The sequence below is a fragment of the Prionailurus bengalensis genome, chromosome X (assembly GCF_016509475.1).
Source record: "Prionailurus bengalensis isolate Pbe53 chromosome X, Fcat_Pben_1.1_paternal_pri, whole genome shotgun sequence".
In the NCBI taxonomy this organism is placed as follows: Eukaryota; Metazoa; Chordata; class Mammalia; order Carnivora; family Felidae; genus Prionailurus; species Prionailurus bengalensis.
The window spans coordinates 126,809,696-126,836,601 of NC_057361.1; the positions used below are offsets into that span (position 1 = coordinate 126,809,696).

The window sequence follows — 26,906 nt, forward strand, 5'->3', positions numbered from 1 at the left end:
CGCTGCGCAGACCACCCAGCATGGTGGGCTTCAGTGATTTGGGACAACACGGTCCACAGCTGGGTGTGGAGAGCAGCGTGGATCCTCGGGCCCCCACAAGGGATCCTTGCGTCCCCACAAGAAGTTCTGGAAGAAACCGACCAGCGATTCTCAAAACCTGCAGACAGACCTGCTCCAAGCCGCAGTGCAACCAGATAGGTGTCCCTTGGGCAGAATCAGCCCAAAGCCATGCCCAGAAGGCCTAGCCTGCCTAGTGGCACCGCGGTCCCCAGCCCCCTCTTCCCCCTGCCCCCCAGAATCTGACACGGCTGAAGCTGGATGGGAACTCGCTGTGCACAGTGCCAGCCCTGCAGCAGCTTTCAGAGTGTGGGGGTGGGCCCTGGGGGCAGAGGTTGACAAAGCCAGGCCTGGGAAGGGGGGCGGGGGGCGGTGGGGGGCTGTTGGTGAGGCAGAGGAGAAGTGCGGGCGAGGGGAGGGCCGCCCGGGGCAGCCTGGCTGGAGGACAGAGAAGGGAGGACTGGCTGGGACAGTGGCCCTGGCCTCTAGGAGCTACACAGGGAGTTCCCAGGGGGCCCCCAGACCCCTGCAGTCAGGTCACGTGCCCGTCCGTCCACCTGCCCTGCAGGGCTCAGCTGGCTGCTGACGCTGGAGGTGGAAGGGAAACAGCCGCAGGATGGCAACATCTCATCCCTGGCCTTTCAGCCCCTACACAGCCTGCTCTACCTGGGGCTGGACCGAAACTGTCTGCGGACCATCCTACCTGGCCTGCCAGCCTCCCTGCAGGTGAGCCAGTGGATACAGCTGCCCATGAGGATAGTTTTAAAGATAAACCCACAGAGCCTTGGTGCCAGAGGGCCTCTCCTCTGACTGACCTAAACTTCCTGAGGCCCACAGTTGGGCCTTGAGGACCGTCTTCGACCTTCTGGGTGTCCCTGAACAAGGCTCAGGCCCGCCCTGGGCCCCCCGGCCCCCCTGTGCTGGATGGTGCTCTTTGAGGCCGTGAGGAGCCCTGGCACAGCTGGAAGGTGTTGCTGGGATCCTCTGCAAGATGGCCATGGCCCCAAGAGGGACAGACATGGCGACACCTGCAAGGGGATAGGGAGCCAGGCCAGGCAGGTGGGCCCCTCACCCTCACCCTCAGCCCCGGCCCTAGGAGCTGTACCTGGGCACCAGTGTCGTCAAGGAGGTGACAGAAGGCATGCTGAACCACAGCCTTGGTGTACTGGTGCTCCGGGAGGACCTCCTGGCACCCCGTGCTTGGATTGACCTTCCGAGAATGCTGCCGCCCGACCTGGCACTGTGTGAGCTTTACCCCAATGGGCACGCGGATGCCCGAGAGGGGGGATTCACTCAGAAGGACCCAGAGAGTCACAAGGAGGGGTGGCTCCATTGCTTTAGGGCCTGGTCTCAGGTGGGTCAGCTGGGTCATCTGCCTCCCTGCTCAGGGCTCAAGGTGACCTGGGCCCTGAGCCACCCACCTGCTACTCCAAGAGTTTTCTCTGTCCCTCCCACCCAGCAAGATCCCCAAAGCCACAGAAACCCCTTCCTCTGCTGGGAATTGCCCTGTAGGCCCCCAGCCAGCTCCCCTGGGAGGTGGTGTGGGCAGGGACAGAGGGGCAGCAGGGGCAGCGGGAACTGGCCAGGTGCTGAGTGAGATCAGCTAGGAGGTGACAGGGCAGGAAGGTGCATGGAAGAGGTGGTGGGCACGGGAAAGAACAGCGTGTGGGTGTCCTGGGGCGTACCAGACAAATGCCACATACAGGGTAGCTTAAGATAACAGAGATTTCTACTCCCACAGCTCTGGAGGCCGGAAGTCTAAAATCGAGGCGTTGACAGGGTCACACTCCCTCCACAGGCTCTAGGGCACAATCCTTCCTCGCTTCTTCCAGCTTGGTGGCCCCGCGTGTTCCTTGGCTTATGACCACACCACTCTAGTGTTGGCCTCCGTTGTCACATGGCCTTTTCCTCTGTGTGTCTCTGTGTCTGTCCTCTTTTGTCTCTTATAAGGACACTTGTCATTGAATTTAGGGCCCTCCCTAATCCAGGATGAGCTCGTCTTGAGATCCTTCACTTACATAGGCAAAGACTCTTTTGCCAAATAAGGTCATGTTGACAGGTTCGGGGCAGACGTATATTTGGGGGCTACTATTCACCCCACTACGGGAAGGGTCCAGAATGAGTCCTTATGATCTGGTTTGGACAACTGGGTGGAGGTGCCAGCAGAAGGGATCCCGGAGGAGACTCGGCTCTTACAGGCACTGCCTAAGGAGTAAGGACGTGGTCCTGGGAGCAAGCAGCAGGAGGGCTGGGAAGTACAATCCGTGGGGTCTGGTGACCGCCATGGCAGGGCAGGGGGTGGTAGGCAGGGGTCAACAGACACTCCAACCATACATTCCAGGGACCAGAGCCTCCCGCCCTGTACCCTCATGTTCCAGGAAAATGTTACCAGGACGTTTGGGTTTAATTATTCTTTTTTTCCTCCCCCCCCCCCCTTGCCAAGGGGGCAAAGGAAAGCAGACAGCAGCCTAGGGAGGGACTTCCCAGCCACTGTTCCACTCCCACCACGGGGCCTGGGCAGGGGGCCGGCGGCCGGTCAAGGCCTGCTGGCGCCGCCCCGCTTTCCTCTGGCTGGTGGAAGAGGAGGGGGCCCCTCCGCTGGCAAGGCGGAAGCCCTGGAGCCCCAGCCCCCGTGGGCTGAGGGGCGGCATGGGCCCCAAGGCCAAAGGGCTGGCCCGCCCACAGGAGCTGGGGATGTCACAGCCCGCGTGGAGTGACCTGGGCTGACGTCCACCCAAGCTGCACCGCCTGCTTCCCTGATCCCTCAGGGTCCCCAGCCGCGGCCCCTGGGAGCCTTAGTTTTCTCTCCGTCCCCATCCGTCTTCTGCTGATCAGGCTGAGTGAGACAGGAAGAGGACAAGAGAGTGTATAAGGACGAGAGGAAAGGGCTCTGGAGCTGAGCGGGGCAGAGTGGAGACAGACTGAAGTGGGCCAGCACCTGTATCTGCACTGCTTTGTCCCCTGGACGTTTTAGGAGCCCCCGAGGCAGGGGAAGGAGTGAGAGAACGCTGGCCTCACTAGCCCTGTGGTGAACTGGGAAGGGCCCCACCCAGATCCCCTTTTCCCAGCCTCTTCAGACAGAGGAGGACGCAGAAGCCAGACAGGGCCTGGCCTGACTCACGGTCAGGCTGCAGCTGGCCTCCCGGCCCTTCCCAAAGGTTGGGAGCTCTGGTGGCCTCTGCTACCTGGGAGCCAATGCCCACTCTCTTCTTGGGTGTGGACCAGGCACCTTGATTTGCAGCTTCGGCTGTTCCTCCTGGGCACCACCGGCTCACCCCACACCTGAACACCCATCCTGCAGGAAGCTGGAGACCCTCGACCTGTCCCACGACCTGTCCCACGACCCACTGGTGCACGTGCCTTCCTTCCGCCACGGGGCCTTCGGCGCCTGCCACCGCACCACAACCGCACGAGCGCATCCCCGGCTACGCGTTTGTGCACACGAAGCCAGGCCTGGAGCTCCTGTCCCTGTCCCACGAAAGCCTGTGCACCGATGGCGTCCATGGCGTGTGCTTCCTCGGCCTTCGCGCCTCCCTGACCGGGCCGCTGCTGGATCGCAACCAGCTGCGGGCTGTCCCCCGGGGCCTCGGGGGCCTCAGGGGGCTGCGGGGGCTGCGTTGGAGCGACAAGAAGATCAGGTGGGGCTGTACGCCTGGCCCAACACGCTGTCCCACCACGCCCCACTGCCAGCCAGGGGAGAGAAGGGCAGCTGAGGCCGGGGCGGGGAGGGGGGGCTCTGCCTGGCAAGTGGGCCCACGGGAGGAGCCCATCACTGCTCCTATCCATATCCACCTTGGTTGTCACGACAGGAGGTCGTGCCCAGTGGTTGGCAGGCCCGGGCAGCCACGGTGGAGGGCTGCAAGCGGCAGAAATCTGGGCAGGGGTGGCCAAGGGGGAGGTGAGAGGGCCCTGGCCCAGAGACACGAGGGCTGAGCCTCCAGTGGGGAGGTGGCAAGTGGTGGCAGTGACCTGCGTGACCAGCTTCCCTGGGTCTGTTTCTCTCCTCTTGTATGACACCTGCCTCTGCTTTCTGGGGTCTTCACTCCTCCGCTTGACCCTGCCACCCCATTCTATAGACAAGTGCCCCTGAATTCCATCTGTGTGACACTCCAGTGGCTCAGGACTCCAACCTCATCCCCACGCACCTGGAAAACAGCCTTATTGACCGGCGCCGCATCCTGCCCACCGCCTTCTCCTGCATCTGAACCTGCCTCGGCAGTGTGGTCCTCCGGCCCCAGCAGGGGGCAGGGGCTGGGGAGGGATCCTAGGATTCCTGCCCCCCACCGCTCCTTAGGACTGGTTGGGGGGGGGGGCCAGGTCTACCTCCACTTGATCTTTGCACTACTAACAGAAAGATCTAGAAGACCCAGCTGTTTCAGATGCTCCCACTTCCCATTGACTGCTGAGGCCCCTTCACTTAGTAAATGGCCCAGCAGGGTACCGCGCTGGTCTGGACTGGAACATAATAAATGCATCTCATTCAAGCCCAGAAGCCTCCATCAGCCTCCCTCTCTCCCTCCTGGATTTAAGCTGCACTTGCGTGCTGGCTGTCTATTGTGCAGGCAGTTAAGAGGGCCTGCTTCTAGAAGCTTCTCCAAGAGCCTCCCCAGCCCCACCCACCCCGGCCAGGGTACTGAAGTCCCCAGTAGCTCAGCCCCAAGCCATCTGGGGGCCAGGCTCACCTCAGTTGCTCAGGACAGTATCAGTACCTCTCTTCAGGAAGCATCCCCATCCCAGGTGTGGACCGACAGAGATGGGCTCTGCTGGCAAAGCAGGCTGATGTGGAGGCCCCTGGTGCCTGCCCTTCGTCCTAAAACCACTCACACTCATACCTGTACCAAGGCCGGGGACACCCCTCATCCCTCCTCCCCCTAACCCAGGTCCCAGGGCCCTCACCCTGGTCCCCCACCCATCCCCGGTGCATACACATCCCCATGCCAGCCTGAGGGTCACCATGGTCCCACCCAAAGCCCTTAGAGGCAGGGGCAGGCATCAAAAGACGTGGGACCCAAATGTACCTTTATGAGACCTGGTACCAGGGAAGGGTAGGGAGTGCTTGGTGTGTGGGAGGCCAGACCTGGCCGGAGATGCTGACCGTCTGGCGGACGAGGCAAATGCACACACCAGCAAGCTGTGAGGGCTCAACCCTGCCGAGCGCCGAGGACAAGACAGGACCGCCATGCTGGGTGGGGACACGGGCTTTGCAGAGCCCCCTGAAGCCACTGGGGCAGTCCCTCTGCTTGTGTGAGGGGACCACTGGGAGCAGGGTAGGGTCACCAGGTCAGCCTTGACAGCTCACAGTGCCACCATACCTGGTGCTGGGGCGGGTGAGGGGTTGGGGGGGGCGGGGCACAACCAGCCAAGAGCACAGCTGACCCAGCCCCTGCCCCAAGGGAGTGAGAAGCTCATGGTGGTGTGAGGGCCAGAGAGAGAGCCAAGTGACAGGCATCAAGGATGTGGCAGGAGCAGGACGGGCCCCAGATTTCAGTGCTGCTGCTGGATGTGGGTGGAGTGAAGGAAAAAGGGCACCAAGTCCCCCAGTGCAGACGCCTTGCCCCGCCACCACCTCTGGCTGGGGTCTAGGACTATGAACTGCAAGTCTTATGTGGGTCCCATTCCCGCAGCCCTTCCCCCACCCCCAACCCTCATCCCTACCCCCACCCTGGAATTCTCAGCAGAGAAAGGGCCAGACTCAGGCAGGGGGCGGGGAGAGGCCTGGGAAGCTTGGGGAGTGTTTGCTTTGGACTCATCTTTACATTCCTTCTCCTCCGGGCCCAGGCCCGCAGATATGGCACTTCCTGTTTGGGCTGGGTCAGAGGTCAGCAGCCCTAGAGGCGCTGGCCCGATGGGAGGGAGGGCCTGCCTCATTCCCAGCTCTCATGAACCCTCCTCCCCAGCCAGCCGCCTGGCTTGGGCCCTGCACTCCTGCTCCAGTCAACCCCCGGTCCCCTCCTCCCCCATAGTCATAGAGGTCAGGCCCTAGGGAGGCACAGGAAGTTCAAGTTAGGTGACCCCCCCATCCCCCGTGGGCCTCCCCTTCCTGCTGCTCTTACCTCTACTGAGCAGATGAGGCCAGAGGGCCTGGGAGAAGGGCCACACCCCAAGGCCCACCTGCTTGTCAGGGCAACCTGGCCTTGAGGGACAGAGAAGGGCAAGGGACACAGGAGGCAAGCAGCCCAGGTAGTTACTGGGGTAAATTCCACTTCAGACCGGCAGCTACTTGGCCCTTGGGGCTGTTGTCAGGTGGGCCGAACCCAGGCCTGGAAGCCTGTCCTTGATCTTCCTGAGCAGAGCTGGGCCCAAGACAGCACAGACGCAGCCAGACCCCTAGTGGATGTCTCCCATTGGGCTCCCCAGAAACACACTAGGACTAGGAAGCAAGGGTTAGCTCACAGGGAGTTTACTGGGATGTCTTGGGGCCACCACCTGGGGGAGGGGAGGACAAGAACAGGAGTGGCCCAGGGAGAAGGTGGCCCGTGACTGATGACCGTCCAGGCAATCCCCACGGGGGCTCTGGAGCTGAGCCAGTCCTGAGTCGGGGCAAGGGGACTGGGAGTCTATATAACCCATCATCCTTGCGTGGGGCTGCCCAGCGGAGAGTAACATTCTCTCCTGAAGGCACGGGGTGCTGGCAGCTGAAGGCCAGGACCTTCAGTCCGACAGGGGAGATGGCCTAGGCAGCACGGCATGCCCACAGTGGGACGTCCCCGGACAGAGCCCCAGCCAAGTGTAGCCGAGACCTGCCGGTGCGACCAGGCCCGCCCGTTGCCCTGCGCCCACGCCTTCCTCACCGGCATCTCTGACCCCATATCCTCTACTCACGCATGCCAGCGTGGCAGCGATTACTGTGCTCCTGTTCAGGGCAGAGCTGGCTCCACTGGGGCATACGGTGGTGGGCACGGCCCGGAGTGCTGGGCGTCTGAGGGGTGACTGCAGTCAGGTGGCAAGAAGGGCGGCACTCGTCCGCCCTCAGATTGAGACAGGGGTATTGAGGTGGTGGGGGTGACACTGAGGGGAAGGACGGTGGGGACAGTGCAGACCCAGAAGGGGACACCTGGGCCAACAAGTGCAAGCAGTGGAAAATACGGACAGGGAGCAGATGTGTACCCCTTGGGGCCAACCCCCTGTCTCCTTCCCCGGGACCTCAGTGGAATGTTGTGCCACTGCCCACCCCTCCCAGCTACAGGCCCAGAGTCCTGCCCATCGGCTTCCAAATTCTCCGACCTGCCTGCTCCTTTCTGTCCCCGGCGCCCCTAACCGAGGGCCTGCCTCCCGCCCCTTGCCAGGCTCCCTGCTTAGCTTTGGGCACGTTTGCTTCCAAGCCTTCCTCCTGCCTCGTACCGTGGTGGCAAGCTTAGTTCACGTCTGGGAGAAACAGGCCCCGGAAGGAGCAAAGGATACGCCCGGCATGGTGTGCCCATGCCTGGGCTCCCCTCCCATCCTTGCCCGTGTAGCAACTGCCACCAGGGCAGCCACGCAGGGCCCATCCAAGAGACACTGGCCACCCGGCCCCTTCCCCTGTGCCTGCCCTCACCCACTGCCCCAGATGGAGCCTCCTGGCCCCACAGGCAGCAGGAAGACCCAGGGGCGGGTCCTGGGTGCCAGCCTCCCCCCACCTGGGGAAGACCATGGCAGCCTCCCCGTATCTCACCGGCTTCTTGGGCAGCCCACAGATGCCTCCCTGAAGCACAGCCCCCTGTCCACCTTCCCTCATCTAGCCACACCCCAGACCATGCCTCTCTAAAGATAGCTAGACACAGGCCCAGCCCCCATGGAGACCCCTCTGGGCCCTGAAATTATAGCCCTGACGGCCTGGGGCAGAGAGCCACTGTGTGATTATGTCCTCAGGGGCAGGTCAAAAAAAGCTCTGGCATAGAGAGTGCCAGCTTTCACTGGCCGCACCTCAGCTATCAGAGCTGGGAAACTTCCAGATAGTGGAGGCTCGGCTCACTCCGCGGCAGCTCAGTTTCCTCTTGGGCCTGTTCAACATGAGCCTCATCCGGAATGGTTCCTAGCCCCCTGCACCCAGAGGGTCCCCCTGAGCACTTAGGCATGGAACCTCAGGGCTTCAGGTTGTTACGACTCCAGCCTCCAGGGACCCTCGAGGTGGGAGGGGCTGCCTCCTGGTGACTGTGGGCCTGGTTCTCACCCTGTCCCTGCCCAGCTACTCAGAGTGTGGAGCTTGGGAGTGGATGAAGCCAGCGGGCTGCAAGTGACAGTCACGTGCAGGGCTGTGAACTTGGAGATGCTGGCTTGCCTTCAGGGGCTGCAGCGCCCAGGAGTTCTGAGGGCCGTCTCTGAGATCTCGGCTGAGTTCCGGGCAGGGTCACTTGCTCGAGCAGTGACCTTGATATGCATGATATGTCCCTGCCTGGGCGTTTGTCCGGAAGGCAAAGGCGTCAGGGCACTCCCTTGGTGAGACCACTTGCTTTGGGCCGGCTTTGCAAGGGTCCTGTGTGGGCACCCCAGGGAAGGTAGCCCAGGGTGCTGCTAGAGAGCCACCTCCTCCCAAGAAGCCCTCTCTGCAGCCCCATCCAGCACTAGTACCTAGGCCTGTGCGGTTTCCTTTGTAGCACTCATCATAGTTGGTCACCATCATGCTTCTTCGAGCACATCCTTGCTTCTGGTCCAGCAGCTCATGTGCTCAGGGGGGCGGAGAACAGTGAGGCTGACTGACTCTGTGCCCAGGGGAGGGAAAGAGAGACAGACGGGAGATCTAAGGAAGGAGTGAGGAGCAGGAGGGAAGTGAGGAGGGAAGAACAGATAGGGGAGCGATGCGTAGAGGCAGACAGGGATGAGCAGGGACCCAAGCAAACAGTGCAAGGCAGAGAGGCCAGGAAGGCCCCAGAAGGGGGCAGGGAGAGGTCCCCTGGAGCTCAGGGCCATGCTGTTCTTTCCAGGCCCCAGAGGCTCACAGGGCCAGCAGCCGGGTGGGCTGGAGCTCAGGAGGAGCTCCCTCAGCTGCCATCACCTTGGTAGGGGCCCTTTCAAGCCCTTGGGAGCCCCGCCTGCTGGGCCACCTCCCAGGGCCCCAGACTCTGCCCTCCAAGCAACCCTACCAAAGGCAAGGTTTCGTGCCCCAAAGGGAGCGGCGGCTCGAAGCCTGCCTGATGTGTGCCCCGCTTCTTTCCTGGGCCTCTGCCCTCTAACTTTGAAGGCAGGGCACAAACAGCTGCAGGCCAGCTGTTAGGGGACGGGCTGCCGCTGACTCCAGGTCCTTCACACACAGCCCTACAGGATGGCAGGGGGCTTGGATTGCCCCACCCCAGGAGCCCCCCACAGCTGCTTACGGGCCCTGCCTTCCCCTCTGCTCCCTTCAGCCTGCACACACTCCCACCTTAGCACCCCTGCCCCTGCCAGTCCTCCTCTCTCCCGACCCGATACCCCTGCCCTGCTACCTTCGAGCACTTTCCCTGCACCCTGGGGCTGCAGGCCGGGTACCAGAGAGCCGGCTGGGGCAGCTAGGCGAGGGCTCGCTGCAGTCTGATCTGGGGCACCAGGATCACCCGGCACTCTGCAGCCATTTGGGGAAAGTGTTCGGGCTAGGGCTCTGGGGCCCTGTGTGCTGGTATCCCAGAGTCCGGGGCATGCTGGGAGAGGACCCTCGTCACCCATGGGTCCACGCTGGCGGGGGCCAGGGTCTGCCTCCCACGGCCCCCATGACCCCCATGTCTTGGCCGGCCCTGTCCACCGAGTGTTCTTGTAGAGCTAAGACAGCTGTGCCTTGGCCTCCTTCAGAGCCTGGGGGCCTCAGGAAATGCATGCACTTCCTTCCTGCCTTGCCCTCCATGCTGCCTTCCCCTGCCTCCTGCCGCCTCCTCCCAGCACTGGGAGGCCAGAGGGCAGGAGGCCACTGCTCCTGCTAGCCAGCAAGGACTTGCTGTCCCCGGCACAGCTTCAGCTGGGGTCGAGGTAGTTCTTTGTGCTTCAGGGAAAGCCGAGGCCTGGGGACAGGGAGGGGAAGAGGGAGGCCCAGGACTGAGGTGCTGCCTGGCTGGTCTGGGAGTGGCCCCCAAATTAGAGGGCCAAGCCGGCCGAGTGACTCAGTGGGCCTTGGGCCGGGCGTGCAGTTATGCCTTATTGCAGACTGCAAACCACAGACACAAGAGCCTTCCAGGCGCAGGAACCGTATTTACAGAAATATTGCCCCAGATGCATCCCCCAGCTGCAGGAAAGAGCTCCAGGGTGCATAATGTGCCCTGTGCACAGGGCGTTGCCTCATGGTCACCCCCAAGCTCCCTCCAGGAACGTGCCTGGCTGACGCCCAAGGGTGCGCATTGCGCGGGGGACACTGAGGCTGCCCCACCTACTTGCGGTGATACTCTCCCCTCCCCTGCTCCCCACACCCTCTGCACCTTGGTATGTGCTGTTCCTTCCACTGCCAATGTTTCTCTTTGGCCCCAAGAACCCTCTAATGTACTCTCTGCCCCTATAGATTTGCCTACTCTGGATGTTTCGTGTGGAATCACAGTATGTGGTCCTTGGTGACTGGCTTCTTTCACAGAGCACGGTGTTTTAGACATGTTGTGGACACGTTTTTCCTCCCATGCAGCCATGGTTGGGGATATCGCAGCTAAGGGAGGCTATCTTCTGTGATATAGTCTTTCTACTGCCAGCGATGTTGGGAGTGTGTCTCCCATAAACAGGAAAAAACAAACATGGAGACAAACGACGCGTGCTCCCAGCCAAGACCCTGTTTTTCCCACATCTCCCTTCTCCATGGTCCAGCCTGGAAGCTTCTTGAAGGCAGGCACCACAGCCTGGTCAGGCCACCATGTGTCTCACGTCCCCGGCCGGGGCCCCTGAACTGAAGCTGGTGCACATGGGAGGGGGAAGCCGCACCCCCAGGCGGAACCTTCTAGATCCCACCTGAACGTGGCCCGGGACAGCTGGCCAGGTAGGCAGGACCCTCAGACCTATCTCCTTGGACCCACCTCTTCCTGGCGTCCCTCAGCCTCTGCCCGGCTGGTCCTCTATGCAGTTTTCTCTTTTGATCCCTGGGGCATTGTGTTCCATCTTGTGGCCTGCTTTACTTTCCCCCCTCTCTGTTTCCTTTGCAGAACTCAGTGTTGCTCCCTACCTTGGTTTCTAGCTCCATCTAAACCCTCACCTTTGTTCTGGGAGCAGCGCCTGCAGGAGTCTTCCTCAATGCGGCCAGGCTCGTGGCCTCACTCCGCTGGACGCTGGGGCACAACAGACCAGGGGAGGATTGGGGACCCCTGGATGGGGAGGAGGTGTGCTAAGGCCCTCGGCTCTACCCGCAGGTGGAGCTGGGCGCGTCCTGGCCCTCAGGAAGCCGCTGAGCTCCCAGTGATCACGTGGGGTGGTGGCTGACGATGGCCTCTTCCTGGGACGCTTGGCAGGCTGGCCCACTTCGCCCCTGTCAGTGGCCAGCACAGGGCTTAGCCCAGAGGAAGTGCCCACCCACAGAGCATTCATTGCGTTGTAGGGGACCGCACGGATTGAGCAAAGAAAGATGACTCACTCTTCCACTCTCAGCTTGTCTGAGCCTCAGGGCTGGCAGGCGAGGGAAGACCCTCAGAGTCTGTGATGCCTTCCTGTCCGTCCCTCGCGGAGTCCTGTCTTGAGATCACACAGAGAGGACACGTCCTGTGTTTTAGGGCAAAAAGGGCTGCAGCGGGGTGGGGGGCTGGGGTGTCCAGAGTACCTGGGAGCCTGCCTCAAGCCCTTCCAGAAATCCACAACAGCCGCCTCCCTGACTGCAGAGAACCACCTCCTTGTTCAGGCCCAGGCTGCCGGAGGTTCTGGGCGGGCTCAGAACAAAATTCCAGGGGCCACTTGTTGGACTAGCAACCAGAGGCCGCCTCCCCCTTATCTCCCTTCCCTTTCTGCCATCTCGCCTTCGCCTGCAAGTGCCAGCAAGATAGTTCCCGCCCCTCTCTGGGCCTCAGTGTCCCTATCTGGGCAGTGGAAAGTTTGACTCTCTAAGGCTGTGCCGGCCCAGAGACACCAAGGGTCCTTGTGGGAATGGGAGTGTGTCCCTTCCCCATGCGCGGGGGGGGGGGGGGGGGGGGGGGGGGGGAGGGGGTTGGGAGGGGGGGGGTGCAGCTAGCCCAACCGTCTACAAGAAAATTGCTCCCTTTGAAGCTTCCAGGGGGGCCGGGAGGCCTGCCCCCTCCCTCCCTTCTTCCCTCCCTCTCTCCTTCCCTCTCCGCCCCACCAGCCCCCTCCCTCCTTTCCTCCCTCCCCGCCCCCTCCCGCCGTCCCCTCCCTGTCGGCCAGCCCGCCCAGCCTTTAGCCTCCCTCCCACCGCCTCTGTCTCCCTCTCTCCACAAACTGCCCAGGAGTGAGCAGCTGCTCTCGGAGGGCCCGACGGAGACGGACAGACACACTGACTGCCTGACACCCAAGCCTGCCAACTAGCCAGCCTGTGCCCGGCCGCTTGCCCTTCCCAGGTAGGGCCCCCACACCAGCCCCACACTGTCCCCACTGTGTCCCCACGCTGGCCTTGAGCTGCCCTCCTTGTCTCATCCCTGGTTCCACTGTGCCCTCGCCATCCTCAAAATGCCCCCACCATCCGCATCCCTACCCTTGTCCCTGCTGCCCCCTCACCCCCCTCTCCCACTCCCAGGCTGTCTGTGATCCCCAGATTCCCGCCAGCGCTGCTTCGGGCTCCTGGCCCGCACCCCTGCGGTCCCCTTAGTGCTTGTCCCTTTTTGCATTTTTTCCCCACCCCCCTTCCCTCTCCCCTCTGACCTCACTCAGCTGCACTCCATATCTGCCCTCCCTGTCTCCCTCTCGGGTTCTTCCCCGTGACTGGCCCCACAGAGCATCGCTCAGGGCATGGCTGGGTGGCTGGCATCCCAGCTCGGCCAGCGGCTCTTCCTTCACCGCCGGTCCCGAGTCCCGAGCGTGCCCCGCACTCCTGCTCTGTGCCTCCACCCTGGGAACACGGGTGGGAGGGCTCAGTGCTAGGGAACAGTCCCCACTGTCCCTGGTGTGGGCTCACAGACTTGGTTTCCCAGGCTGCCTGCCCAGGTATTTCTCCCTTACCCACAGGCTAATTCCCTTCCTCTACGTCCTCCTGGCTGAGGTGGAGGTCCACAGGGCCCTGGCCCCCGGGGGCCCTGGGTGGGGCTGCCCGGATGGCTCGGCTCTGTCTGTCCCCAGAACCCCCTTGGACTGAGACTCAGAATGCGGGGTTGTGGGCAGAGAGAAACTCAGGCAACCGTGCCGTGTTACCCTAGGCAGGCCTGGCTTTGGGCCTCGCATGGCTTCTGGGGACCCTGGGGAGAAGTGAGGCCACAGGCCCACTTCCAAACTAGGACACCATTGTCCCAGGATGGGTGCCTTTTTTTAAAATGTTCTATTTACTTATTTGTGAGAGAGAGCATTAGCAGGGGAGGGACAGAGGGAGAGGGTGACACAGAACCCCAAGCAGGCTCCACACTATTACCCCAGAGCCCAACATGGGGCTCGAACCCACGAACCGTGAGATCATGACCTGAGCCGAAATCAAGTTGGACGCTTAACCGACTGAACCCCCCAGGTGCTCCCCAGGATGGGTGCCTTTAAGGATCAGTGAGGTTCAAGAGCTCTCTGACCAATTGCCCTGTCCCCCAGAAGCAGCACCCCCCCGCCACGGGTGCATGGGGCAACTCTGGAATGGAGAGAGAGCCTCAGGTCAGAATCAAAAGTGTAGTGCAAGGTTACTCCCAAAGTTCTCTGGGAGGGGCTGAGCGGTTCCTGCTGGTCTCACTCCCACTCCATCCATCATACAAAGGGGGCAAGTGAATCCCAGAGACGGGCAGGAACCTACCCACAATTGCACAGCAAGTCAGGTGCAAAGCTGGGGCCAGGACTCCGGGCTCCCGACTGACAAACCCTGGCTATTGACCCCATACCACCCAAGGAAGCCTCAAAGTCACTGGGGCATTGATAATGACAGCCTGTGGCCAACTGCACCTCCTGGGGATTGGAGTCAGAGGTGACAGGGCCACTGGCCCCTGTCCTGCAAGCTCCCAAGATGGCGGGCATGCTGAGGGGCCTGCCAAGCGACTTAAAAGAAGAGCAAAGGAGAATGGAGCTCTCTGTATGTGCCACCGAGTGCCATGGAAGGTTGGGGGATGGGAGCACCCCCTCACTGCTCCGTGGGTGCGGCTGGGGCCTGGGCACTGGTTGGTTCTGCTGAGTGGAGCAGGAGGCCCAGAGTACTCCAGGCCAGGGTCATGGGTTGGGGCGGGTAGGGTAGACCTTGCTCAGGTCAGAGAGACTGTGGCGGAACAGTGTTCACTAAGGGCCACTCTGGCTGCAGATACGGGCCAGTCCTGTCCTCAGCGTGCTCCTGCATCCATGTCCTCCCCCACTCGCTGGCCTGCCAAGTCTCCACCCTGCAGGGATTGATTGGCATTGAGACAAGCGGGAGATGCTCGGGGCTCCCTGGATGCCAAGAAGGAAGGTTCCTGGGGATCTGCATCCAGGGGCAAAGGTCAGCGGGGAGAGTGCATAGGCGCAGCTGCGAACACGCACGTGAGCGCCTCCTGGCGACACGCAGCTGCCCTGAGAGAGTGTGCAGGCTGCCCACATCTGGCCCACGGGACATCATGGTTAGCCTTTGAGGGCAGGACTGGGGGGGCAGGGGGGATGTTGAAAGGACGGCACCACGCCAGACAGCGAGAACAGACTGGGAGCCAAGGAGCCGCTGCGGAGTGCCGCCCCGGTGGGCCCGGCCCACCCGTTCGCTCCCTGGCCCACCTTTAAACCCCAAGGACCCAGGGCACAGTGGGCATTAACCACCCACCGCTTTCGTGCCCTGCCCTGAAGCAGGGTCCAGAGTCCCCGTTTAGTAGATAGGGAGCCTGAAGCCCAGCTTTTTCTCTGCCGGCCTGGTGGCAGTTCTGTGCAGCCTTATTTCAGAAGCCCAGAAACCTGGCCTGCCGGCCCCTGTGACCAAATTTCTCCCCAGCCCTACCAGTGGCCCTGGCCCACTGGAGGAGCGCAAACGAGGAAGGACAGGAGGAAAAGGGGCCTTTGAAAGCCCCAGAGCGTCCCTTCCCGGGCTGTGCCAAGTCCCCAGAAGGAGGCGGAGCCTTCCAACAAGGCCCTCCCATCTCTCCCAGCCCCCCTCCTTCCTGGACCGCGTCCCTCTTCCCCTCCTGGGAGAAGCCCCGCAGACACCACACGGTAGGGACTGTTCCAGCAGTCACTTCTCCTCAGTTGCCTGGGGACACAGCCGTGGCACAAGAGAGGGGCGGTCTCCCAGGATTTCCTTGGAGCACACAGGCACAGGCAATGGCCCAGGCGTGTCCACCATGACCCCGCAGATAGTCCCAGCTGCAGCTCCGGGGCCTCATCTGCTGAGCCACTTGGTCCTTTGTCCTGCATGACCCCAGGGCCCTTCCCTCACCTTCCTTGCACACCTTCCAACACCCCTAATTGTGAGAGAAGTCTTCACATCCCCACCCACCACACCCTTCCCATCTGTCACCCAAGAGTGACAGAGCTTGTTCTCTGCCCAGAGCTGCCTCCTTCCACACCCGTGGGCCCCACTGGTGGGAGGGGACATACCTGCCCAGGGATTCGCTCAAATTGAGGGGCTGGGGATGATGGTCGCTCTCCCAGGGCATCCTCCTATGAGCCGGGGAGGGGGGGAGGGGGGTAAGCAAAGGCGGGGTCCTGGCAGCTCTGCCCCCTCCTGTCAGCTGGCACCTGGGGCAGTCAGTGCCCCTCCCCTCCCTCCTGTCGTCTTCTGCCGAGACACTGGGACCCACACCTTGGTCACCCACAGAACGCCTTCTGTAAATCCCACCTTAGAGGGAGCCAGTAGGGAGCAGGCAGAGGGGGCTCGGCTGGTCCTGTCTGCTCAGTCCTGTCCCCCCGGGCCTGAGGCCCATTGAGGCTAGCTGGCCAGCCCCCTGGTCAGGCCCTTCCATCTTCCAGAGCCCATTTCCCAGTGGCCCCTGCGGGAAGGTCCCTGTGGGCGTGGGGCCTCCTCAGCCACTTCGTCTAGGGGGTGGGTGGCTGTGATCCATCCCCCCAACCTGGGCCCACAGCCCCAGGGTCCCCCGGGGCCTCCTTCACTCCCTCTGGGACTCAAGGCTCCTGGAAGCAGCCTCACACCCACCCCATTTGGCTCCCCCTCCCTCGATCTGCTCTGGGTCGGGGCAGTTGTGGGGTGGCTGCAGAGGGGGCTTTCTCCCCGGGGGCCTACTAGCCTGCAGCATCACTCGGATGACTCACCTGCCTCTTCCCTGTGGTAACACATCTTGAAGTTTTAAGGGGCAGGGCTCTCTACCCAGCTTCCTTGCACCCAGCTCTCCCAGTCCATGGCATGGGAGAGCCAAACTCTGCAAACACCTGGGGCTGACCTGCAGTTTCCCCCCCCCACCTGCCCCTTGAGGGTCAGATGGCCAAGGGGGACACAGCAGTCAGAGGCTGAGGTGGCCGCTGGATCGGGAATTTGAGGAACAGACGTGCGACTTCAAGGAGAGGGGCAGAGGGCAGAGAGAGGCTGGTTCTGGCGGCCCTGTCCTAAGAGACCAGAGGCAAATGTGAGGTTCACCTTCTTGCAGTCTGAGTCCCTGCCTACCCTTGATTACAGTCCACCAGGACCTTAGAGGCCGCCTGGCTACAAGTAGGCATGCACTGGGGGAGCCCTGTGAGGGGCTCTGAGGGGCCAGAGCCCCTGGAAGAGAGCAGGGAACCTGATGCAGGGAAGGGGATGCAGGAAACCCCGGGCCCAGGAAGGCAAGGGCCTCACTCACAGGTGCCTGGCCACTCTCCTACCCAGAAAGTGGGGCCAAACCCCCTTGTCTTGGCCTGGCTCAGGTGGGGAGCAAGGCAGGCGGGGCGCCATGCTCTGGGAGCCGGGCTGAGAACATCTCGCTGTGGGGTCTGGGGCCTGCTAGGACCTAAAATGCTCCGGGGCAGTTCCCTGGTCTGGTGACCAGGGGGCTTGATGCCTTTTCCGTGTGACATCCCTGCAGGCCCGTAGCCAGCACAAACAGCAAGGTTGCGATTGGCCTGGTGGGTGTGTTGGGGCCAGAGGATTCATGATGCAAGCAAGGGGGCAAAGGACCCACAGAGCAGGGCCCTGCTTTCCAATGGCATCACCTCCCAGCCTAGGTGAGGGAGCTGCCAAGGAGTCTTTCCCAGGGCCCCAGAGGCTGGTCTGCCCCCCCACCCCTCCACAGCACAAAGAATATAGGGTCTTGTGGCTTTGGGACCTGTGACAAAGTCTGCAATGACAGAGGATGGGGCCAGACACAGGCGCAGGTAGGCAGAGAGTGGAGTCCCAGTTCCACCATTTCCTTATCGTGTAGCCTTGGGCAAGAGTGTGGGGCAAAGTCTGAGCCTCCGTTTACCTATTCAAGCCTCGCTTTCTTCTTTTGGTCATTGGGAGGGCCGTTAAGAAATCATTTGAGTCCCCTGCCCGGCCTCTGGCAGGTAATAACATCCTCCCTCTTCCCCGAAGATTCTAGAATGTGGTGAGCAGGGGCTCAGGATTCCTTGTGAGTGGGAGAAGGAGGAAGGACACACAGCCCAGGTGTGAAAGGACCAGGAAACTCAGGATCCCCAGCTGGCTTGGGTCATCTGCTGCCTGACTCCTGGCCAACAGTTTGACTCTCCTGTTTTCCAGAGGTTTCCTGGCAGGGTGGGAGAGGGGTGGATGGCTCTCCTGGATGCTGTGGGGAGAGAGGTCCGGCCTAGCTGGCACTGGCCACCCCACCACCTCCCCGCTACCAGCATTCTGCACACAGCCAATAGGTTGGCTCCCGGCTGGCTCCCTGGGGTCTCCAACCCCCACATCCAGGTCAAATCCGTACCTGAAGGCTGACAGAGCACAGGACCCAGCTCTGTCCAGTCACACCAGCAGTGCCGGGGCCATGGCAGGAAGGAGCAGCTCGCGCTGTAGCCTAGAGGGCATGCGGGGGCGATAGCGGAGGTCCCAGCGTGGCCCAGGGTGCGGACACAGATGGGGTGGGGCTCAGGGCCCGCCCCTCCCCTCTCCAGCCACCAGCCGCTCACGCAGTCACCCCTGCATACGTGTGCACGTGCAGGCTTCAGCAGACCCATAGCTGGCACCCAAGTGTAGATGAGATGCTGTCAGGGGTGGCAGGCTGGGGTCTGGAAGGGCAGCGAAGGGCAGCTGGGCGTCAGCCTGCGCACCGTGCCCACCTGTGCAATACAGTTGTGGACAGCGCCCCTGCCCCTGGCCTGTTGTTTGAAGCTGGGCCCTGAGGGCTTTGGTGGACGGAGAGGGGCGGTGGGGGGGGAGGGGAGAGGGTACCCTCTGCTCAGCCTGTCTCCCTCCCACCCGTCCCCATCCACGTAGTCCTAGGGATGGGGCAGGGCTAGGGAGACGGTGGCACGCACGCCGGAGTTCAGGTCGGGTTGCTCGGTGGGGCCAGACACCCCGGGCTGAGGCCTCGGGACAGTGCCCGGCGTCTACGACTTGGCAGCTGCGGGCCATGCATCTGCAAGCAAGCTCCCAGGGCATGCCAGACCTTAAGTCCTGCTCCCGCCGCCCTTGGCCTGGCCTGAATGCCTGGCACGGCACCCCCATGTTCTCAGAGGCCGCCAACGCGTCTTGTTTGGCGCTGACCTGGAACGGTCGCGCTCCGAGGACTGTGCTGGCTTTCGGAGGGCTAGACAAGGAAGGCCCTATTGGTTTGGCGGCACAGCCTCCGGGAAGCCCGGCCTTTTCCCTTGCTCACACCTGTGGGCACCGGGCCGGAGGCCTCACCGCCATTACCACTTCTTTCCTTGGCCCTGAGGGGCGGGGTCCGGCGAGCTCTAAGCACACCGCGATGGGGCTCAAGGCCCTCCCCAAAGTCCTTGGAGACACCCCCTCGGGTTCACCGGCCGGCCGGCCCCCTGCTCCCCGTGCAGTTCTACCCGCCGAGTCTTGTGCCAGCTCCGGGAGTGTAAATGAGCTCTGCTGGGAAGCCTGCCCAGCCCCCACCCCGCCGGCCTGTCCACTGCCTGGGCCGGGCCAAGAGTGGGGGAGGGGGAGAACCGGCCAAACCTCATCCTCTGCCTCTATCGCGGGGCCCTGCTGTGGGACCTCCAAACCCTGGGCCTCGGTCCCTCCCCCCCAAGAGTGAGCCTGCGCTGGAGCCCAGGGCCCCTCCCTCGGCCTCTCTGTGGCCCCCATATGCAGCCATGTCAAGCACGGCCGGTTTGAGCTGATTCATCTCCTCTAGAGTCCCCATTGCCCCAGGACAGGTCCTACGAGCCCACTTGGAGCCTGGGTGGCCAGTCCCACCCCGGTGGGCCTTCCCAGCATCTGCCCGTCCTCTACCCTGGGGGCGGGGGGCAGCCACGGGAGGACAGAGGCTCCCTGGGGAGACCCCCCAGCCCTTCTCAGCCCCCGCAGGCCAGAAGAGGCCTGTTTCTGCCCACTTTGCCTCACAGCCGCCCCTGGACCCGGCCCGACCACCCCAGCCACCCGCACCTGTCCAGGTGGACCGTGGATCCCAAAGCCTTGCAAGGCTCCCACTGGGCGTTCCAGCCCTGACTCATCCCCCCGTGAGGTAGCAGCTTTGGCAGGGGTGCCGGGCAAGAGGGGAACAGTCTCCTCCCTCTCTCCCATTCCATCTTGCTCTCCTGCCTCCGTTCTCCCCTTCCTGTTCTCTCCTACCACTCCCCCTCCTCCCAGCCCTGGGCATCCACTGGCTCCCAGACAAGGGCCCCAAGCAGCGGCAGCAGGCACTCGAGGCCTCGGCCTACCCTGCTGTGTCCCGGAGGTTGCAGAATCAGGGGAAGAAGGAGGGACACACCGTCCAGGTAGGCAAGCACAGGGCCTTCTCCCTACTCGGCCCCATGACCCTCTGGGGGCTCCCCTGAGTCCTGCTCGGCCAGCCCGGGGCTGGCAGGACCTGGGGCGTGATCATGGGATCTTGAGGCCCAAAGGAGCCGGGGAGACAGGGTCCTCTCCCGACATGGGGGATCCTCACTCTGCTGTGTGACCTGGGACAGGCAGGCAGCTTCTCTGAGCTCATCACTGGGGGCCAGCCCTCAGGAGGGCTGTTGGGACCTGCTGCGGGTGCTCCGGGGCTGACTCTCCAGCTGAGTCCACTGAACCACGTCCTGGGTCTGTGACCTGTGCCTGAAAAGCACACCGCAGCCCTGGCAGCCAGAAAGGCGGCACGCTCCTCTCCCACTCTGTCCTCGGGGATGGCGGGAGCCAGGGCACGCTCTATGACCCACTCGGGGCTGGCCTGAGGAGTGTGGAAGGGGTTGGCGAGGCTGGGATGGATAGAAAGCCGAGGCTCAGAGCAGTTGTGCCCAGACCTGGAGGTGGCCCCTGGCCTGCCGGTGGGAGGAGCCCAGAGGAGCCTGCAGGGGCCCGGGCTGGCCCAGGGAAGCGGCGGCCAGGGCCACACTGCGCACAAGGTGCCGGCCTAGAGGATGCCGGCTCCACTCCCCGAGGACTCCTTCCACATTTGCAGCCAGCAGTTGGGCTTAGGGGTCACCCAGACCCACTGAAGCCCCTGACAGCCCCTCCCCCATCCAAAGCGGGCCCGAAGTGAGGAGGGACTCCTGGGGGTGGGGCCCAATGGGGGCTCCAGGAAGCCCCTGGAAGCCAGCCAGGCTCACTGACCACAGATGCGCCCAGGGAAGCCTCAGTCACCCGAGCCTGGGAGGGAAGCAGGGCAGGCACACATGCCTGTTTCACGAATGGGGCAAATGAGCCCGGCTGGGACTTTCCCGGGAAATCCGAATTGGTGAGGACGGCGGGAGAGGCAGGGGCCCCGGCCTTTTCCTGTACAGGAACTTCTGGATGGGAGAGGGGAGGAGGGGGTAAATATGGGCACCTGGGGGCAGGTTCGGGCAGAGGGCAGCCTCCCCCTCACGCCCACCCCGCTGCCTGGCCTGGGGGAGCCTTCAGACAAGCCTGATCCTGCCTGCCACCCAGCGTCAGCCTGCTCCCCTCTGGTGGCCTCTCCAGGGGGCTGGGCCACAGGCAGAAGGAAGGCAGGAGCAGATGTGGGAGCCCTGGGGCTCTGCAGGCCAAGCCAGGGGAAGTCTTGTGGGCCAGGAGAGGGTGCTGGGGCCCCGGGGAGCAATGGGGGGGGGCCACACCCCCTCCACCTCAGCGGTTTCGCCCCTGCCAGGGAGGACGCTCCTCTCTTTCTCCACACAGCCTCCAGGGCTAGCCCAGGTGTCAGCCCAGCGTGCCCAGCCTGGCCTCTTGGCCTCTTGACTTTCTTTGAAAAATGTGGACGTGCTGCAAGGGGGAGCTGAGGCAGGAAAGGAAGTGACTCATGGTGGTCTAACTCCATCCCGACTGCGCCCACATTGCCCTGAGCATGTGGGATTGGCCGTGGCCACAGTAGTACATTCAAATCCAAAGTCTTCAAAGCCTGTAGGGGGCAAATGGTTGCCCTTCCCTCTCTGCCTCCTCTACTCCCTCCACTAGCCTCCCGGAACCACCCACCACCCCCCCCCGCCCCGGCAGGCTGCCAGCTGACTCAGTGGTGCGTGGAAGACAGCAGAGGAGGGGGTTAGTGCTGCATACTCGCTAACTGGCAAGGCGATGCACTGCCCATGAACCCCCCAGGCCTACCTGCGATCAGAGGGGAGCAGAGGGAGGTGTCTCCTGCCTGCCCGCACCCCGTCCCTCTGCCGCCTCCTTCCCTGCCACTCCCACCCTGGGGTCTGGCTGTCCGCAGTGAGGGATGGCGAACGTGGTGCCATCACATGCAAAAGCTCAGCCCCTGGTATTTGGAGGTTTGCCAGGAGGGGGCCCCGAGGGCAGGGACCAGTGGTGGCTGGGCCCTCCTGACAGCCCCTCCTCACCCCGGCCTCCCAGGCATGCCCACCATGTGGCCCCTGTGGCTCCTCGCATCCCTGCTGGCCCTGAGCCAGGCCCTGCCATTTGAGCAGAAGGGCTTCTGGGACTTCACCCTGGACGACGGGCTGCCCATGCTGAATGATGAGGAGGCTTCAGGTGCCGAGACGACTTCAGGTGTCCCGGACCTGGACTCCCTCACGCCCACCTTCAGCGCCATGTGTCCTTTTGGCTGCCACTGCCACCTGCGGGTCGTTCAGTGCTCCGACCTGGGTCAGTCCCGGGCCCAGGGTGGGACGGGTGCATGAAGGCACAGGCCCGGCCTGAGCGCCCTACCAAGGAGACACGTGTGTGTCCCATGGGATGGGCGTGAAAGGGTGGGGTCGGGGATAGGGTGACCCCACACAGGGTCTGGGGACTCCTGGTTTCAGCGCGGAACGCTGTCCAGCTGTTCGTTTGCAAAAGAGCAGGGAGTGAGGAGGGCCCTGGTCTACGGTGGAGGCCTTGTGTGGGTGTCCGTGGGTGCCCGTGTCCCCGTGCTCTGAGCTGTTCTGGGGCTGGGGCTGGGGCTGGGGCTCACGCTGATGACCACGGCCCCGGCCCCCAGGTCTGAAGTCTGTGCCCAAGGAGATCTCCCCCGACACAACGCTTCTGGACCTGCAGAACAATGACATCTCCGAGCTCCGCAAGGATGACTTCAAGGGCCTCCAGCACCTTTACGTAAGCCCACCCTGGCCCTTCTGAGGCGCTGCGAGGAGGTGGGCAGTGTGCAGCTGAGGAGTTGGGTGCTTGTGGGTGTGCACACGTATGTGTCGGGTGCGAGAGGGGACTGGGGACCCACAGAGTCCTGCGAGAAGTCTGGAGGCGGGCTTGGTGGGAGCGCCCCAGGTCACGGGTCACATGTGCGGATGTCTGCAGCCGTAAGCACGGGGCAGAATCGCTCCGCTTCGAGGCCTCACTGGCAGCCCCACCGATCACCAGCTCGGGCGGCAAGGGAGGGAGGAAGAGGTGAGGGCAGGGCGGGGAGCTTGTGCCTTTACTTCCCACGCCCCCCTGCCCCAGGCTCTTGTCCTGGTGAACAACAAGATCTCCAAGATCCACGAGAAGGCCTTCAGCCCCCTGCGGAAGCTGCAGAAGCTCTATATCTCCAAGAACCACCTGGTGGAGATCCCTCCCAACCTGCCCAGCTCCCTGGTGGAGCTCCGCATCCATGACAACCGCATCCGCAAGGTGCCAAAGGGCGTGTTTAGCGGGCTGCGCAACATGAACTGCATCGGTGAGTGTGGCACGGCCTGTGTCAGTTGTCACCCTGTGGCCAGCAGGAAAGGCTCAGGGAGAGGGGCCTCTTGCAGCCGGAGGGGCTGGGTGCCATGGACAAGCCTGGTGGGCCTCACAGGACACTCTGGAGGCTCATCTGGGGACACGCCCCAGAGCTGCCAAGGCGAGATGAAGAGAGACCCGGGGACCGTAGAGGGAGGGAAGGGAAAGGGCTAGTGCAGCCAGCCAGCCAGCCAGGGGCCACCAGAGGCCAGGCCAGAGGAGCTGAGTGGGCTGCGGTGGAGCCCCACCTTGATCTCTGGCTCCCCTCCTTTTCCTCCTGCTCCCCTTACCCCCTGAGGCCAATGCCTGGGCCAACGCCCTTGGGAGCTGATGGTCTTGAACAGCCAGGAGTTTGCAATTATCCCAGTAAATCACTGGAGCTGCTTTCAGGGGTAGATGGGGGAGCAGGACCCATCAGGCCAGCCCAAGTCAGGACCTGGGGCTGTGCGCGCAGCCACCCGGCTCTGGCGTCAGGGCTGAGTGGGGGGCGTCTCTCCTAGAGATGGGCGGGAACCCGCTGGAGAACAGTGGCTTTGAGCCTGGAGCCTTCGATGGCCTGAAGCTCAACTACCTGCGCATCTCTGAGGCCAAGCTCACGGGCATCCCCAAAGGTAGGAAGACAGACCTTTTCCCCCATGCTGTCCAGCCTCCATGGCACAGATGGGCACAGATGGGGGAATCCGGGGACATCTGGAGCCACCAGTCAACTCAGGGAGGGCTTTGGTAGCCCTCTGTTCCCATCTGCGCCCCCCCCCCCACATACAGACCCAGCCCGCACACATGGCCTCCCCTCCCGCATTCAACTCAGAGCACCCTCTTTTCCTGGCAGACCTCCCCGAGACCCTGAATGAACTCCATCTGGACCACAACAAAATCCAGGCCATCGAGCTGGAGGACCTGCTCCGCTACTCCAAGCTGTACAGGTGGGCTGCGGGTCCACGTGGGGTGCCCTGCCCCACTGCTCTTTTCTCCCCCAGCGTTTCAGTACATGTCATGTGCCCTTCGCAGGTTGGGCCTGGGCCACAACCAGATCCGCATGATCGAGAACGGGAGCCTAAGTTTTCTGCCCACCCTGCGGGAGCTGCACTTGGACAATAACAAGCTGTCCAGGGTGCCTTCTGGCCTTCCAGACCTCAAGCTCCTCCAGGTGAGAGCTGGGGGGAGCCCCCATGCCAGGGGCTGTAACACAGAGTGGCACGGGACCTTGCCGTGCGGCCGGCCAGCTGTGTGGTCTGGGCAGCTACTCCTGCTCTCTCTGCCTCTGCCTCCGCATCTGGAAAGAAGCCATCACAAGGATCCCTCCCTCAGTGCCAGCGAGCTGTGCTGAGGAAGTAGGGAAGGCAAGCGGGGACTCCCCCGGGGCTGGCAAGGAAGGCGGGTCATGGGTGGAGAGAGGGTGTGAGGGATGAGCAGGAGCCGGCCTGCTAGACATTGCAGCTGAACGTCTCCTAGGTGGGCGGGACACCAGAAAGGCACGGCAGAGCCGGGGAGGTCAGGGAACAGTGTGCGCACTGGAGGTGCACGGATTTGTGGTGAGACGGACAGGTCCAGCTCGGGGCAGGAAGAAGGCTGATGAGGGGGTGCAGGGTCTTGCCTGGGGTTCTCAGGATCCCCCCCGCCACCACCACCACCACCACTCCGGTCCTGGCTTGGCTTCCAGTCTCTTCCTCGGCCCCAATCACACTAGCCAGGAGACCTGCCATTTCTATAGGCTGTCCGGTCAGAGCCAAGTCGGGACAAGCTCTGCATCCGGGGAGGGCGGGGGAGGGCGGAGCAGCCCGGAAGCTGCCGGGGCGAGGCCCAGGCCCGGCTCAGCGCGCCCTCTAGCGGCCGGTGTCCTCTCTGCCTCTAGAGAGCGCTGCTCCAGCCTGAGCACCTCCCCCCCCCACCCAGCCCATCGTGGGGTTCCTTACCCTCTCTCTCTCTTGCTTCCTCTGTCCCTCCCCTAGAGAGGGGCTTCGGGAAGTTGAGAGCTGCTAAAGAGCAAGTACCCCTGCGCACTGGACGGAAGAGGGGGCCACGTGCAGGCTCCTTCTCCTGTCATATCTATGGGTCTCTGGAGTGAGAGGCTGCTGCCCCGGGGGCAGGCCCGGAGCCCGGGGAGCCCAGAGGGAGGGCCAGGGACCCTCTGTGAGCCCAAGGTGACACCTTTCCTGCATCGATACCCACGTCCCATCCCTTGGCCCCCGCGTGCCCCTCCCTTCCCACCCACCACACACCACACCGGGGCCCTTCGTCCTGGCCCCTGGTCACATACCAGTGCCTTAATCCCATCCAACAGCCTCGTGACCACCATACCCAAACCTCGCTTTGCTCCTCCCAACAATGGAAGAATCATATCCTGGACCTCAAAGGGCAGGCGCTGTGATTAAATCACACCCATGAGGTGGCCAGGCGGGACCCAGCCCAGAGGGAGGGCCCAAGCCCTCTGTCGTCTGCCCTCTACTTGGCCCACCCAGGCTGGTACAGGTTCGGAGGGTAGTCAGGGGTGACTGGGCCACCGGCACTGGGCCTGAGCCACCTCCCTCTGCCCTCAGGTGGTCTATCTGCACACCAACAACATCACCAAGGTGGGCGTCAACGACTTCTGCCCCGTGGGCTTCGGGGTGAAGCGGGCGTACTACAACGGCATCAGCCTCTTCAATAACCCTGTGCCCTACTGGGAGGTGCAGCCGGCCACTTTCCGCTGCGTCACCGACCGCCTGGCCATCCAGTTTGGCAACTACAAAAAGTAGAGGCAGCAGCGGCCGCTGCGGTGGCCTGGGCGGGGTCTCTGGGGAGCGCAGCAGACATCCCGAAGGGGAGCGCAGAGCGAGGGAGGGAAGCCAGTGCCCAGCTGCACCCAACCCAGGCCCCGCCCTTGATCCTGGACCCCAACGCGCTGCCTCCTGACGCCCTCATCCCGACTCCCAGGCTTGCAGATGGGGCACAAGACCCAGCCGCCGTCACGTGTGCCTTGGCTTCAGAGCTGCCCCTGCCCCCCACTTCATAGCCACTCAGAGCACCCTCATAAATCTTTCTTCCCATTCACCCTGAGATCAAGTCACCCAAGGCTCCGGTCCAAGGAAGACGGTCCCTGGGTCTAGGGGGTGGGAAGGGGCTAAGAGGGAGGAAACAGCCCACCCCACCCGCCTGGCACGCATTCCTTCTTCTCATGTACTTCCAGCTTCCAACCCTCCTTAGCCTGGCCTGCTACCCCTGGCCTTCCATGCTCCCCCCGCCCTTCTGCAAGTTCACGGCCCATCTACTCCAGCCTCCTTGTTCTACTGGCCTCTAGACCAGTGTCTTCCTGTCTGTTTCTCTGTCTCTCTCTGTCCCTCTCTCTGTCTCCATCCGTCTCTCTCATCCTCCCTCTCCTCGCTCACATCACTGAGCTGGGTCTGGTGTCTGTCTCGCTGGGCTTCTGCCCAGCCCCAACCTAGGCAAGCCAGGGGGCAGAGGGCAGCTGCCCCCAAGCCTGCCCTGCCCAGACTCTGCCCCCCCACCCCGAGTCTGGACAGTCCTGGAGGAGGCCAGCATGTGGAGGTGATGCACCCTGCATGCAGTCCACAGTCCGAAGGGGAGCACTGGCCCAAGAAAAGGCCCAGCATCCCGCTGGAGTCGGCAGCCAATTTTCCTTGGCCTTTCCCGCCCCGCACGATGGCTAGTTCCCCCCTCCCTTCACCTTCTGGCCCCTGGTATGGTGGGGGTTTCAAGCAATCACACCCAGCTTGAGGAGGAGCTGCTTCTGAGGTCGGTTGTTGTCTTTCAATTAAAGAAACACTGTGCACTA

At 63.0% G+C, this 26,906-nt stretch overlaps 1 protein-coding gene across 2 annotated transcripts; it reads left to right on the forward strand.

Annotated features, from left to right (window-relative positions):
• The first annotated feature begins 12,184 nt into the window (after positions 1-12,184).
• Positions 12,185-26,906, forward strand: BGN (biglycan). 2 transcript variants are annotated; one of them, XM_043570064.1, is made up of 9 exons: positions 12,185-12,473; positions 19,679-19,806; positions 21,836-22,087; positions 22,422-22,534; positions 22,877-23,090; positions 23,635-23,745; positions 23,964-24,057; positions 24,143-24,281; positions 25,672-26,906. In XM_043570064.1, the coding sequence occupies exons 3-9, from the start codon at positions 21,838-21,840 to the stop codon at positions 25,867-25,869; spliced, it is 1,119 nt and encodes a 372-aa protein (XP_043425999.1). In that variant the 5' UTR covers positions 12,185-12,473; positions 19,679-19,806; positions 21,836-21,837; the 3' UTR covers positions 25,870-26,906. The 2 variants fall into 2 exon arrangements, with proteins under 2 accessions (XP_043425999.1, XP_043426000.1); XM_043570065.1 differs by lacking the exon at positions 19,679-19,806 and having other exon boundaries at positions 12,232-12,473.

Excerpts from the sequence above, each read along its gene's own strand:
- BGN (XM_043570064.1), top strand. The coding sequence starts at position 21,838 with ATGCCCACCATGTGGCCCCTGTGGCTCCTCGCATCCCTGCTGGCCCTG. Across the intron at positions 22,088-22,421 it reads CGTTCAGTGCTCCGACCTGG|GTCTGAAGTCTGTGCCCAAG; the intron begins GTCAGTCCCGGG and ends CCCGGCCCCCAG. Across the intron at positions 24,058-24,142 it reads CGCTACTCCAAGCTGTACAG|GTTGGGCCTGGGCCACAACC; the intron begins GTGGGCTGCGGG and ends TGCCCTTCGCAG.